The sequence below is a fragment of the Delphinapterus leucas genome, chromosome 10, assembly GCF_059928025.1.
Source record: "Delphinapterus leucas isolate spDelLeu-1000000601 "Yukka" chromosome 10, BTC_Dleu_Yukka2, whole genome shotgun sequence".
Lineage (NCBI taxonomy): Eukaryota > Metazoa > Chordata > Mammalia > Artiodactyla > Monodontidae > Delphinapterus > Delphinapterus leucas.
In genome coordinates this window covers 29,801,049-29,814,494 of record NC_143138.1, presented here as the reverse complement: position 1 = coordinate 29,814,494, position 13,446 = coordinate 29,801,049, and the positions used below count along the sequence as shown (strand labels likewise).

General features: G+C 40.1%; 1 protein-coding gene across 1 annotated transcript in view; it reads right to left on the bottom strand.

Moving 5' to 3' along the window:
- Nucleotides 1–1,347: 1,347 nt before the first annotated feature.
- CYP39A1 (cytochrome P450 family 39 subfamily A member 1) overlaps nt 1,348–13,446 on the bottom strand; it is a 74,098-nt gene continuing 61,999 nt past the window's right edge. The window contains exons 11-12 of the mRNA XM_022582055.2: nt 10,612–10,699; nt 1,348–7,209 (exon numbers count right to left, since the gene is read on the bottom strand). Coding sequence (XP_022437763.1) covers nt 7,138–7,209; nt 10,612–10,699 — 160 coding nt within the window. The 3' untranslated portion in view covers nt 1,348–7,137. The remainder of the gene's footprint in view (nt 7,210–10,611; nt 10,700–13,446) is intronic.

Below are 13,446 nucleotides of genomic sequence, written 5' to 3'. Positions count from 1 at the left end.
GTTTTCAATTCTCTTCGGTATATACCTGAGACTGGACTTTCTGGATCATATGGTAACTCTGTGCTTAACCACTTGAGGAACTGCCAGACTGTTTCTCAAAGCAACTGCACCTTTTACGTTCCTGTCAGCATTATGAGGATTCTAATTTCTCCATATCCTAACACTTGTCATTCTGATGATAACCATTCAGGTGGGTGTGAAGTAGTATCTCATTTTTATTTTGATTTACATTCCTCTGACAGTTATGTTGAGTATCTTTTTATGTAATTATTGGCTATTTTTATGTCTTCATCAGAGAACTGTCTATTCAGATAATTTGCTCACTTTTAAAATGGGTCATCTTTTTATTCTTGAGTTGGAATAGTTCTTATGTATTCTACGTACAAGTCCCCATTCAGATGTATGATTTGCAGAATTTTCTCTGATCTTGTATTAGTCCATTTGGTCGCTAGAACAAAATACTATAAGTTGAGTGGTTTATAAACAACAGAAATTTATCTCTCACAGTTCTGGAGGCTGGAAGTCTGAGATCAGAGTGCCAGTACGGCTGTCCTCTGGATGGCACATGGCTGACTTCTCCCTGTGTCCTCACATGGTGGAAGGTGGTGAGGGAGCTCTCTGGAGCCTCTTTTATAAGAGGCACTTTATAAAGGGCACTAATCTCATTCACAAGGGCTCTGCCCTCCTGAAGCTAATTACGTCCCCAAAGCCCCACCTCCTAATATCATCACCTTGGGCATTAGGTTTTTAACCTATGAATTTGGGTGGGGGAATGGACACACATATTCACACCATAGCACAGCACACATAGCACACTTTTCACTTTCTTGATGGTGTCCTTTGAGGCAAAGATGTTTTTAATTTTGACGATGTCCAGTTTATCCTGTTGTATGTGCCTCTAGTGTCATATCTAAGAAAACATTGCCTACTCCAAGGTAATGAAGATTTATACCTATGTTTTCTAGGAATTTTCTAGATCTTATAGTTAGTTCTTTGCTCCATTTTGAGCTTATTTTTGTATATGGTGTGAGATAGGGGTCCATCTTTATTCTTTTGCATGTGAAAATCCAGCTGTCCCACACATAGTCTTCTGAATTAAGAGTACAGTATGATGTTTAACTTGTGAAGAAACTGAAGCTCAAAGATCTGAACTGATTTGCTCATTATTATATGAAACTGAAGGACAAAGCTAGAATTTGAACTTGTATCTTCCCACAGTACAACCATTATTCTTTCTTTTATACAATAGTTTCCTACCTATCTCCTACTTCAGAGAGCTTTGGACATCAACTGGATTTGTTCCAGTTTTGAATTGCTATTTTCTTTACTTTTAAAAGTGGAAGAAAATAATCTCTGTTAAACTAGTTAGTTCTGCTATGGTTAGACTCATGTGTTAATGAACAGATAAGGAATATTACATTAGATGTGATGGAAAATATTTAATGCAATCCATGAATCAAATTAATTAAATACACAATGGCTGGTTAACAGATTGAAGGGGAAAGAATAAATCCCTGGTTGCTTTTAGACAAACATTTCATATTGAGGTGATTAAATGAAGGGAGAGAGCAATTTAAAATAATATTCCTGATTACCATTCAATCGAGCAACATATTCTAATAGAACTAAGTATTTTTCCTGTTCTTATACTTTTGCATAAGAAATTATTAGTGATCTAATAAGACTTTTTTTATAAAACAGAAAGAAAATTTCAGTCTTGATGATAGAGTTGGTTAAAGTCACCCAATCAATAATATTATGTTACTTGGTCTGTACTTACCATGGCTCGACTTTGTATTGGAGTACTAATTCAAGCCATAGCAACCTTAAAGAGTGGGCCTTATTTGCTTCACTGTAGTCCCGAGGCTTAAGGAGAGGAGTAACTTGCAAAAAGCCTCACAATCAGAAAATAGTGGAGTTGGATTTTGAATGCAAGTTATTGGATATCAGATTTTCTATACTGAACCTCTACGCTCTATTCCCTATAATTACCTCTTACACAGTAGGTGCTCAACATAAACTGGTTGTTATTAACATCTCTTACACGAGTTAATAACCTACGTGACTCACTTAGAAATTATTTTGTGTGGGAACCCTTTTCTATTTAATAAGCCAATTGATTGCTCAGAAAATAAAGGACAGCAGCCAAAATATAATTTTGACTGCAGTGTTACGACCATAAAAAATGTTACTGCATAGCATATCCGTGAAGTCAGTTTAGTATAATCCACTGCCACCCTTGAGCTGGAATGCAGCACGCTGGAACTGTGTATTCCTCTGAAAGATATGAGATTAAAGAAGGCTAAAAGCAAAAAAAAAAGAACAGGAACTAGAGAATTCCATTTCTGAGATTGTTCGGATAGGCTAGTTTATGCTGTGGTAGCAAACATCCATGTCTCTTGCTCACGCTGAACAGCCAGTGCAGACAATGGGAAGGGCTCTCTCCTCCTCACTGACACTCAGGGTCTTAGGCTGATGGAGGCTCTGCCTTCTTGTTGCTGCATGTCTCCTCCATCGCAACATCAGGGGAAGAGGGAAGTAAAGACAATATATATCCTGATGTCCTTCTTCAGCTTGGAACTGCCACTCATCATTCTACTTATATCCCATTGGCCCAAATTGGTCACATGACCCCGTGAAACTGTCAAGGCACTGCGAAATTTGGGGAAGCACCTAACATTCAAGGTTTATCTAGTTCAGTGTTTTTCAATATGTGCTTCTTTGACCCCTAGGGCTCTGCGGAGGTGTGTAATGCATTCTGCAAACAATGAAGTATACTCAACTAAATGCTGAGTTGGATCTATCAGCTTTAATCTGTTTTGTCCTGGAGATCTATAAACTAATGTGTTGTAGGAAGAAAAGTTTTGCTGCCAAAAGAAGTTGGAAATTTACTCATTTGTTCCATTTTTTCTGTCTTCAAAGAATCATTCATTTAAACCATCTCACCCAGAGGGTTGTCTTCGCTAGCCATGGAACATCGAACAAGTGCACATAACGTGACATTTCTCCCACTTGGATTTCAGCTTCTTAAGCAGCAAAGACAGGATGTTAGGCTGATCTCTCTCCTTCTGTATTATCATTCTAACGTTCCCCTCCAGCAACGACAGCAATAAAAAATCAAAGGGGAGTCTACAGGCATCTGAAGTAAACATCACTCCCCTTCCCTTAAGTGCTTTTCAAAATAATTGTTCAAGTCTCTTACATGAGTTAATAACCTTCCCCAAAGGTTATTTCTTCTGCAAATTCCAAGTCACCTGAAGACAAAGCTTGAACTAAGACTGTTCAGATTTCATCTAGTTCCTGTCTCTGCCAGAAGAGAAAAATCCATATACATTCCTTACTCAATGGCCTACTGGGTCTCTAATGACCAGGGCTATTTTTGTGAAGGAACAAAGTAAAACACTGCTCAAAAAAAAAAAAAAAAAAAGCTAATTGCTGTGAATAGACAGTGCATGCTAGAATATAGCGCTAGAATTTATAACATTTGTTCAACATTTACATTTATATGCCCTCACTAAAAAGATGCATTTTTATCAGCTATTTTTCTTCAAAGAGTGAATGCCCCCCCTCTCACATCTGCTAGGTCTCATCCTAGGCTGGTCTATTGCATAATTCTCACAAGGATCGGGGGTATTTGGGGGCTTCCAGAGAAGGAAGCTGAGGAGGAAGGAAACTGGCATACAACAGGAGTCCTTTTCCATTTGTAATGTAGGTTATACAACAAATTAGCCACTTTTTCCCTAAGACTTAAGAGAGAACCCAGAGTGTAGATTATGATGACAACAAAGTCAATGGTGCTGTCTCTTGTGGGTAACAATTTTCTCTTTAAGAAGGATGTAGCACTATTTAGTGTTATGAGGACGTGCTTTGGGGCCAGGCTCCCTGGGTTCAAATCCTGCCTCTGCCACTTCCTAGCTAGGTGACCTGAAGTATGTCACCCAGTCTCTCCAAGCTCGATTTCTGTCATTTGTAAAACAGGGATGATAATAATAGAAACCACCCTGACACACTGGATTATTGTGAGAATAAAAGTGGGTGAGTGAAATGGGCTTAGCAAAGTGCCTGACTCACAGTAATTGCTCAAGTGATAGAAGCTCACATTATTGGTTTCTAGAATGTAATAGGCATCTTATCAGGAAAATAAATAGTTTATAGAAGTTGTACCCTTGTCAGTAACCACCCATAGCCATTAATTAAAATACCAAGAAATAAGATTTAAAAACTAACAACAAAACTCTAATAAGTTCATTTTAATTACCCAAACCCAACATTAATGGAGAAATATGGAGACATTTATTCTAAAAACGTTTTGAAAACAAAAGATGCTATGCTGATGAAAGCCAGGTGTCATGGTCCACTCCTGTGTGGATGCTCACAGAGACAATCCCGGGCTCCTGGCTGCTTCATCAAGAGATGGGGGGCCCCCAAGAGCAGGATTCATCTGCATTTCCAAGTGCTGTCCAGGGCCCTCCTTCAGAGCAAGATATATAGCTAGACTTCTACTATACTACTTAGGAAGTTAAGCAACTGTGGAGGATTACTTCCTGCTATGGTCTGAATGTTTGTGCCTTCCCCAAGTTCACATGTGGAATCCTCCCAAAGTTGATGGTTTAGGAGGTGGGGCCTTTTGGAGTCGATTAGGTCATGAGGGTGGAGCCCTCATGAATGGGATGGTTACTTTTATAAGAGACCCCCTCACCCCTTCCACCACGTGAGGACATAGAGAAATTACTGACTATACCAGGAAGAGGGAGAGAAATTACTGACTATACCAGGAAGAGGGTCTTAGTAGAACTCAACCATACTGGCACCTTGATCTTGGTCTTCCCCACCTTCAGAACTGTGAGAAATAAATTTCGGTGGTTTATAAGCCACCCAGTCTATGGTAGTTTGTTACAGTAGCCTGAATAGACTAAGACACTTGCTTTTTTTTCCACATTAAAATCTTGAAAGGACGTGCCTTTTAATGAGTACGAAACTCTGACTAAATGCTTACACTTAAGTTTCAGCAGGTGACTTCCTAATTTAAGTTTTAACGGCCCCTCCTTCCCCATTTCCTGCTTTAATTACAAGTTTCCAAGGGTACCACCATTTAGTTCTGCAATTCTGTCAGTAAATACGTGAACTCTTCCTTGTTTCAGGCTGCCAGGTAAAAATGAAGTTATAATTTGTGCCCCTGCCTGTTGGGGGACAAGAGAAGAAAGAGGGTTGCTATTAATTATTACACATGCTGTGATGGCTACCTGCACAAGGATGTCCTGCATATAGGTGATCTCACATTTGTATTAAAACATGATCAAAACTACACTGAGAATTCCATGCTCATCACCTAACCAGCACTCCAGCCACCCCTCACGTGCCCACACTTGAACGTGGTCCCCCCACCCCTCATTGCTTGTCCTCTGAAATAGGGGCTAGGACATCTACCTTGATAACGTAACTCAATTACGGTGTATTCTTTCCGATCCCTTATTTCTGCTGCCTGGGAGCACGTCTCAAGTCAACTGTCTGCACTGCACTCAAGTCTGTCTCAGACTCCGCTTTCTGGAAAACTCAAGTTAACACATATAAATGTATACCAATGTATGTATTTTTACATATATATATGAATATACATTATATTAATATACATAATATAGAAACCCAGGCTAGGGAGATAAAAAGAAATAGGGACCTCCAAGTATATTCATCTCACCAGGTATCATTTCAAAGGTCAGTACACCTCCTGCATCTGCACTGTTTTTTTAAAGTGCATGAACTTGTCAGCTAAGGTTCATCCTTACCAAGCAATAATAAGGAGATAAACACTGCCCTGAGGGTCTGCAAATTCAGCTCAAGTGTTTATTATTTGCAAATACAGTGTATGGCTGTGGGCCTCAGCTGCTTGGAGGAGGACAAGCCTTCCCTGGGAACACACCTGCCATATTTAGAAGAACCCGCCAGGTAGTTGTCTGCCGTTCTCAGATCTCCTGTGGATTCTAAACTGCTTTCTTTAGCCCCTTCAGTCTCCAGACCTCCGCGCCTGCTAAGCTATGCTGTAAACTGCTAGCTAAGCTTCAAAATCACTGTATTAGTCCCGGAGAGTTAATGCATTCCAAAGCACTTAATTTTCTCCTAGGGAGTCATCTGCTCGTTGGTAGGAAATAGATGACTAAGCAATCGTTATCAACCCCGCCAGATAATTCTCGCACAGGGGAGCAAATAATCCAGAGGACAACATGCACTCCAAAACTTACTTATTGTGAAATCAAGGAGGCAGGCGGCATTTCACTGACTGTTAGAGGACAAATCATGACATCACCGATCATGCTGTTATTAGTATCATATATTTTCCCTGAACATGATAGGATTTCTTTTCTGGATTTCATAGTAAGTATTTCAGGCAAAAGTCTTAAGTAATAGATTGAAATGTTGTTATTTGCCTTGACACATCATTTGAGTTTCTATAAATTAGGAAAAATATTATCTCAAACTACAATTACAAACACCTTGAGTCAAAGGAGTGCTTTTATCGTAACTAAAATACAAATCAGTACACCAATCGACATACATGTATTGAATACGTCCTATAGAGAAGGTGCTGTCCTAGGCATAGTTGAGTGTAGAAATGAGTGTCAGACATGATCCCTGACCTCACAGGTGTTAGAAAGCTATCATATTATTCATACTTTTAGTGTTAGACATGTTTAATAAAGTTATGTTAATAGCGGTTTAAGAATTTCAGTTGCTAGAGTTAAGAATCATATTAAGAAAAATAGAAAATTTCCAGAAATCATTATTTAATACTTTTTAGGGTCTAAGACTTTTAGCCTTTTGCAAAATAGAAGTTTAAGTATGTCGTCTTCACAGTAAATTTAATATAGTAAAATTTTCATGCCTCTTTTTGGATCATGGAAACATTTTCTATAAACCCTGTATTGGGGTCTCTATATCAATAGATATAGAGTGATGTCAGATTCTTGGTCTACTCTTGAGATACCAAACACACATCCCATCTGGACACTGTCTTGAACTAAATCCTTAAACAAAATTAAGTGATAGGTTTCAGTCAAACTCAGGTCTAGGTGCTGCCAGGCTAGAGGATGGGGGGCAGTCACTCCTCCAGAAGGCCTTGGCCCTCCTTAGGCCCAGCAGACGTCATTTTCTTTGTTTAAATTGAATTCGGCATTGTCCTTCCGGCTGCTGGACACCCACCAAATGGAGAGAACTCTAAAAGCAGAAATGCAGAAAATATAGAAGTTAAGGGACATAAGCCAACAGTTTGGACCTAAGGTTTATTCAATGTGATTGTTCCTGAAACGTACAGAGTTTAGGTTTGGAAGACTGGAAGGTTTTGCTTGATGAGTTCTCCATGGCAAGCATCAATTTTAGCCTTCTATTCAAGGGACAGCAAAGGAGGCAATTCCCTTATTCTAATAGCAGTCTCTTCACAGTTTCACACACCCCAGTGCTATGGGCCTGCCACCCACCTTTCACTTTATATCCGGATAAAGAGGATACCCTTTAATAAAAGCTCTTTCTACATTCCTGGCCCCCAATCTGTGACACTTCATGTATAATCGCTGGGTGAGACCTCTATGCCACATGTTATAGATGTTCATAAGACAACATGGTGTTTTGGTGGTGCGATCCACTATTACAGGGGACCTAAGATCACAATTTTCCATAAGGATCTTTTGTGGTTCCAGATGTTCTGATACGTTATGTTATGTCTTAGTTATGAACAAAGGGTGAATGTGGGGGGGGGGGGTGAGGGGAGGTCGGTTCATTGCAAAGAATATAGGGTTGACCAAAAAGTTTACTCGGTTTTGCTCGGTAACATCTTACGGAAAAACCCGAACAATCTATTTGGCCAATCCAATATAAAGAGGTTGTTGAAGCTTAGGAGCTTGAATAAGAAAAGGAACCTGTTCTGTCAGCCCTGAGGGTTGGGGGAAGAGTGAGGAAGGAGGAGGGCAATCCAATTTAGATCATCTGTTTTTTTGTCATCAGTTTGAAAGAAAGGGCTCCTCCCCAAGGGGATTCTTAGGACAGTTGACAGAATGAGTTGCAGAACTACCACGGACTCTCTGAAATTGCAGTCACAATTTTGTGTGTATGAAGAGGTGTGTACTTTTCTAGAAAGGGGATCCATAGGTTTTGTGAGATTTTCTACGAATCCATGCCCCTACCCCCAAAGGTAAAGCAGAGCAAAACCAATCAACCAAATAAAACCCCACTGTGTTGGCAAAAAATGTGCTTGCTTTTGAGAGAGAATTGAAGTGGGTCTTCTTATGAATGCTCCAACTGGAGTAGTAGTCCCCATTGCCAGCAACTGGACGTGGCTGACCAATCACGGATCCTGGAAAGTTTTGTAATGTTTCCTTATTGTTTGGTTCTTATTGGGAGAGAACTAAGATTAAATTACTTTCTTCACACCGTTTGAGGTAAAGTAAAACACTGTTACAAAAGTAAAATCACGGGGATGTTAGCCTTTGATTTTTGCTCTTGTGGCAAGTATATTCCTTTGGGGGAGCTGGTTTCCAAGCCCTGTGATTTCCCTGCACTTGACAACAGAGTGTCTGGAACACGCCCTGGCAACCCATCCCCCTCCTACAAGAGCTTGGTAATTGGAAGGTCATTTCCTGTATTTTTTGATCACCTGCTTTCACAACTTGGTAACATAAGTCCAATAATTAAATAATTTTAATTGATCTTTCTAAAATAGAAACTGTGAAATGAAATGCCCTTTGAGATGAGAATTCTCTTAGACTTGTATTTTTTACAAACTGAGGTAACATTTCTTTGAAAAATGTTCTTAGTTGGGTCAAAACAGAAATAGGATGTATGTTTTTAAAAAAAAGTATAGGGGCTTCCCTGGTGGCGCAGTGGTTGAGAATCTGCCTGCCAATGCAGGGGACACGGGTTCGAGCCCTGGTCCGGGAAGATCCCACATGCCGTGGAGCAACTAGGCCCGTGAGCCACAACTACTGAGCCTGCGCGTCTGGAGACTGTGCTCCTCAACAAGAGAGGCCGCGATAGTGAGAGGCCCACGCACCGTGATGAAGAGTGGCCCCTGCTTGCCGCAACTAGAGAAAGCCCTCGCACAGAAACGAAGACCCAACACAGCCAAAAATAAATATAAAAATAATTACTTAAAAAAAAGAAAGACCTAAAGAAGAAATACATGGCGAATATCTTCAAAAAAAATTTTTTTTAATTAAAATTAAAATTCAAAAAAGTATAATAGATACAACTAATAGAATCCCTAGCTAGGAAGAAAGTGCTGGGAAAAATCCTGCCTAAGGATCTGGTCAAAATGACTGATCTCCAGAGTTCGGTGTCACATGGTTTTGACAAATGACATCCTTCTAATGTGAAAAGGCATTCCTGTGTCTTCTTGCTGGTGGGAAAATAGTTAGATGCTGAGTCAGTCGTGGGCAAAACTGTGACATCTAACTCGGAGGATGAGAAACTAGTATTTGGTGCCTGTAAATCCTGGCCTCAATCTTCATTTTGCCAACAAAACTGTACTCAGTGGAAAACCTTTGTGAAGGGTGTTTTGATTTCCCTTTCATCATCAGATTTTGAGAGCTCTTTATCGCTGTTGCTTGCACTCAAAATAGAAGAGTAAAAGAAATCAAGGCAAAGTGCTGAAATGTGCATACTTGTGAGTAATATAATATTTTCTGTGTCATTTATACATTTACAGAATTTCTACTGAAATGTCACCCAAGAGTTTATCCCTCCATATATTAGCCCTTAATAATCAAGAGTAAATCATAGCACAAAATGCTACGTGAATAGCCCTGAGATTGCAATACTTAATTTCTCCACTTCACACTCAGTTTAAATAACACCTTTTTATCCAGAGTTTTCAAAGGGACTTCCAAACATTTGGAATTAAATGGAACTTTCCCTTGTTTCCTAGGACAGTGGTCCTCAAAGTGAGGCATCAGCGGTACCCAGAGCTTGTCAGAAATAGAAATTCTCAAGCCCCTCCCTAGATATACTCATCAAGAACTCTAGGGCTAGGGCCCAGGATTCCATGTTCTAACAACCCCCCATCCCAGGTAATTCTGATGCTCACACCAGTTTGAGGGCCATTGGTCTAAGAGAACAGAACTATAGCAACAGAGAGGAGTTAAATGATTGAGATATCCAATGGTCAGAGGTCAGAAAAGGTCATGGCCTTTTCATTTATGTTCACTGTTTCTACTGTGGGTTAATCTCCTTTGTGCCATTGCTTTCCAAATGGACTAAGGGTTCTGACTTGCCTCCAAAACTCACGGTTCACTTTTGGACCCAGAGACATGCCTTTCTAGGGAAACAAGCCCAACATCAAGGCCATGTCTATTTTACCCTGGGAAAAGGGTTAAAACTGGTAAATTCATTGAGGAGCTCCTAACACTAAGTGGTGGAAATGCTACTATTAGGTCCTGGTCTTGTGATAATGGGGCACATAGAATTGACCTGGAATTAAGGGAGTATCTTCTCAGTCTGCAGAGATCATCTGTTAAGATGAGTCTAAGTGAGGAAATCAGTCAGCTCATCCCCAGTAATGAAAACCAAAGAGTTAGAGTTTATATCAAATTTGAAAGTCATGCTATTCAAAATTCTGAAAACACTTACCTGTCTTGGCAATGGGTCTAGAAGACTACAGTCATAATAATACAATATTAAAATAATAAATATTTGAATCTCCAACAGAGCCAGCCACCTGAAAGAAAAAGAAAATAAAATTGGTGCTTGGTTGTAAAAGATGCATAAATATCTACCAGTAAAGAATATCTATAAATTACACATATTTCACAGCAAATGTGCTCTTCTTTGCAATATAAACTTTTACTATTAAAAGGATAGAGTAAAGAAGGGTAGTTGGGATGATCACATTGCTTTAAAATGTATGTAAAATGCTTAGCCAGTGGAAGCACTTAATGAATGAGATCCCAGGTCTCTCTCCTAAGTTTTATATCTGTCCTTTCTAATATGGTAACCAGTAGCTACATGCGGCTGTTATTTAAATAAATTTAAATTTATCAAAATAAAACATTTCAGTTCCTCAGTTGCACTCACCACATTTTAAGTGCTCAATGGCCGTAAGTGGTTACCGGCCGCCATACTGAACAGTACGTATTTAGAACTTTTCTATGATCACAGAAAGCTCCATTGGACAGTCCTGTCTGATCTAGACCCTTATTGCCCACTGGAAATTACTGCCTAAATGTTCTGTAGGCACCTAAAATTCCCCATAACTACCAAATATTTTCCTTTTGTAATCTTGCACTCAGTCTCCAAGTTTTTTGATCATACACCTCTCATAATAAAATGTTTGAGCATACTCTACAATATATTGAGAATCATTTATTTATAGATTGTATAGCATACAACCGTACTAGTTTATTGTCGACTTTGTAGACACATATACATAGAAATTTAAAAACCGAGAAAAGTGTAAATGGAATTCTGCTACATCTCCTGGCATGCCAGTGGGTTGTTTTGAGCTCTCTTTAGGGAAGGCAAACCATTTTAGGGGGAATGGCCCCTAATAAGTACGATTAGTCCAACATCAGAGAACTGTTCCTCATCACAGACGGAATCCTCTCCATTCCCCTTCCTGCCCAGTTAGGCACCGAGGTGTTTTATCTTCCAAATGTTTCCCCGGTCCCTCTCCTTATGCCCTATCTCCAGTCCATCCACTGCTCCCCAGGGCAGGTCTTCGTCATCTATTTATGTCCTGGATTCCTGAATCACCTGGGTTTCCAGATTGGTTGCTTTGTTTCCAGTGTCACTTATCTCCACTCTATCCTTCACTCTCCCACTAGAGTAAACTCTCTAAAACAGAAATCTATCACTGTTTCCTCATTTTACACACATACCACCTGTCAATGCTTCTCATTTCCTTCCAAATGCCACAGGGACCACCACCAGCCCTTGAAGATCTGCTCCCTCCCTATTTCTCCAGACTCCTTTCCCCCAAAGCTCCTCCTTGAAACCCATGCTCTTGCCACACCGCATACCTGAGTTCCCTGAATGGCTATGTTCTCTGTTGCAAGCCCTTCCCCTGCCTGAGGCTCAGTTTCCACTGCAGGCATTCCCTGGTCTCTTGCTTCTGGGCTGAGGTGTCCTTCCTCTCCATTCCACGGCTCCCAGTGCACATTTCAGCCTTTGTATCTATTGCACTGAACTGTGATTGCTTATTGGCCATCCCTCTCCTGGGGTTATATTTTTAGGCCTTAACACAGTGCAGAGGGCTCTGCTGGTGCCTAATAATGTTGACTGAATAGATGATGGAAGGTGATGCCTCCATAAAGCAGATTCAATTTCCTTACCTTTCCATCCTTTTCTATGTTTCTGTGGCACTTGTAACATCCCTCAACTAACACCCTTATCCTACAAGCCCACTCTATTACAGTTAATTGTTTTCATGTCTGTCTCCCCTTATAGACTACCGTCTTCACAAAAGCAGGAACCATGTCTTATTTATCATTGAATCCTCAATGTTTGTTGATTGCATGAGTGAATGAATGAACATGAATGATCTGCTATTCATATCAGATAATTAGATTTGCTTCCCGCTGGTATTCTTGAAACATCTTGCCTATATTTTACTTCAGATGAAATCTGGACCACTCCAGGTGTTGTTAGGACCTACTTGGATACCAGATCAATTCTTCACGAATATTTGTGACGTAAATTTAATCCTACCTACTTAGAAATGCTAAAGATAATTCATTCCAACTGAGTGTCAAGGTCCATGAAATACAACATCCCAGTCTTTATTGATTCAGATCAAAGTTAGCAGCGATTCCAAGAAAAAGCAATTTTGCTAATTTGGAGGTTCAGAATCTCTCACAACTAAGTTTCTGTCACACTTCTAACAAATTAGGATGTCCACTTCTGGCCATGATGGTTGTCCTTGGGACTTGAGCTTTTCAAAGCAGCCCGCGATGGGCACACCATGTCCAATTTCCTTAAGATATATCCAAATGTTTGTTCTTCAGATTCTCTACAGAATGACTGACTATCACCTTAACCTTATGGGCACATTAAAGACTTCATTTTGTTCTGTGAGACAAGCCATTAGACAGTTTTAAACAAATCTGACTTAAGTTTTAAAAAGGATCACTTGGCTGCTACATTGAGAATAAAATATAACGTGCTGCTAGAAGGCTGATTAGGAAGCCATTATAATCTTCCAGGCAGTGGAAGATGGTGACTCGGACCAGGATGACGGAAGAGTCATGGTTGGCGTCTGTATATACTTTGTAGGATGGCTGATGGTTTGCGTGACAGGTGTGGAAAACATAAAGAGTCAAGGACGACTCCAAGTTTTTGGCCTGAGGAAACGCAAGGATATAGCAGTGGGGAAGGCCGAAGGAAGAGCACTTGCGGAGCTCACTTTTGGACCTGTTCAGTGTTGCTGGCTATAGACAAGTGCCTTGGAGACATCCAGTGGAGATGTTG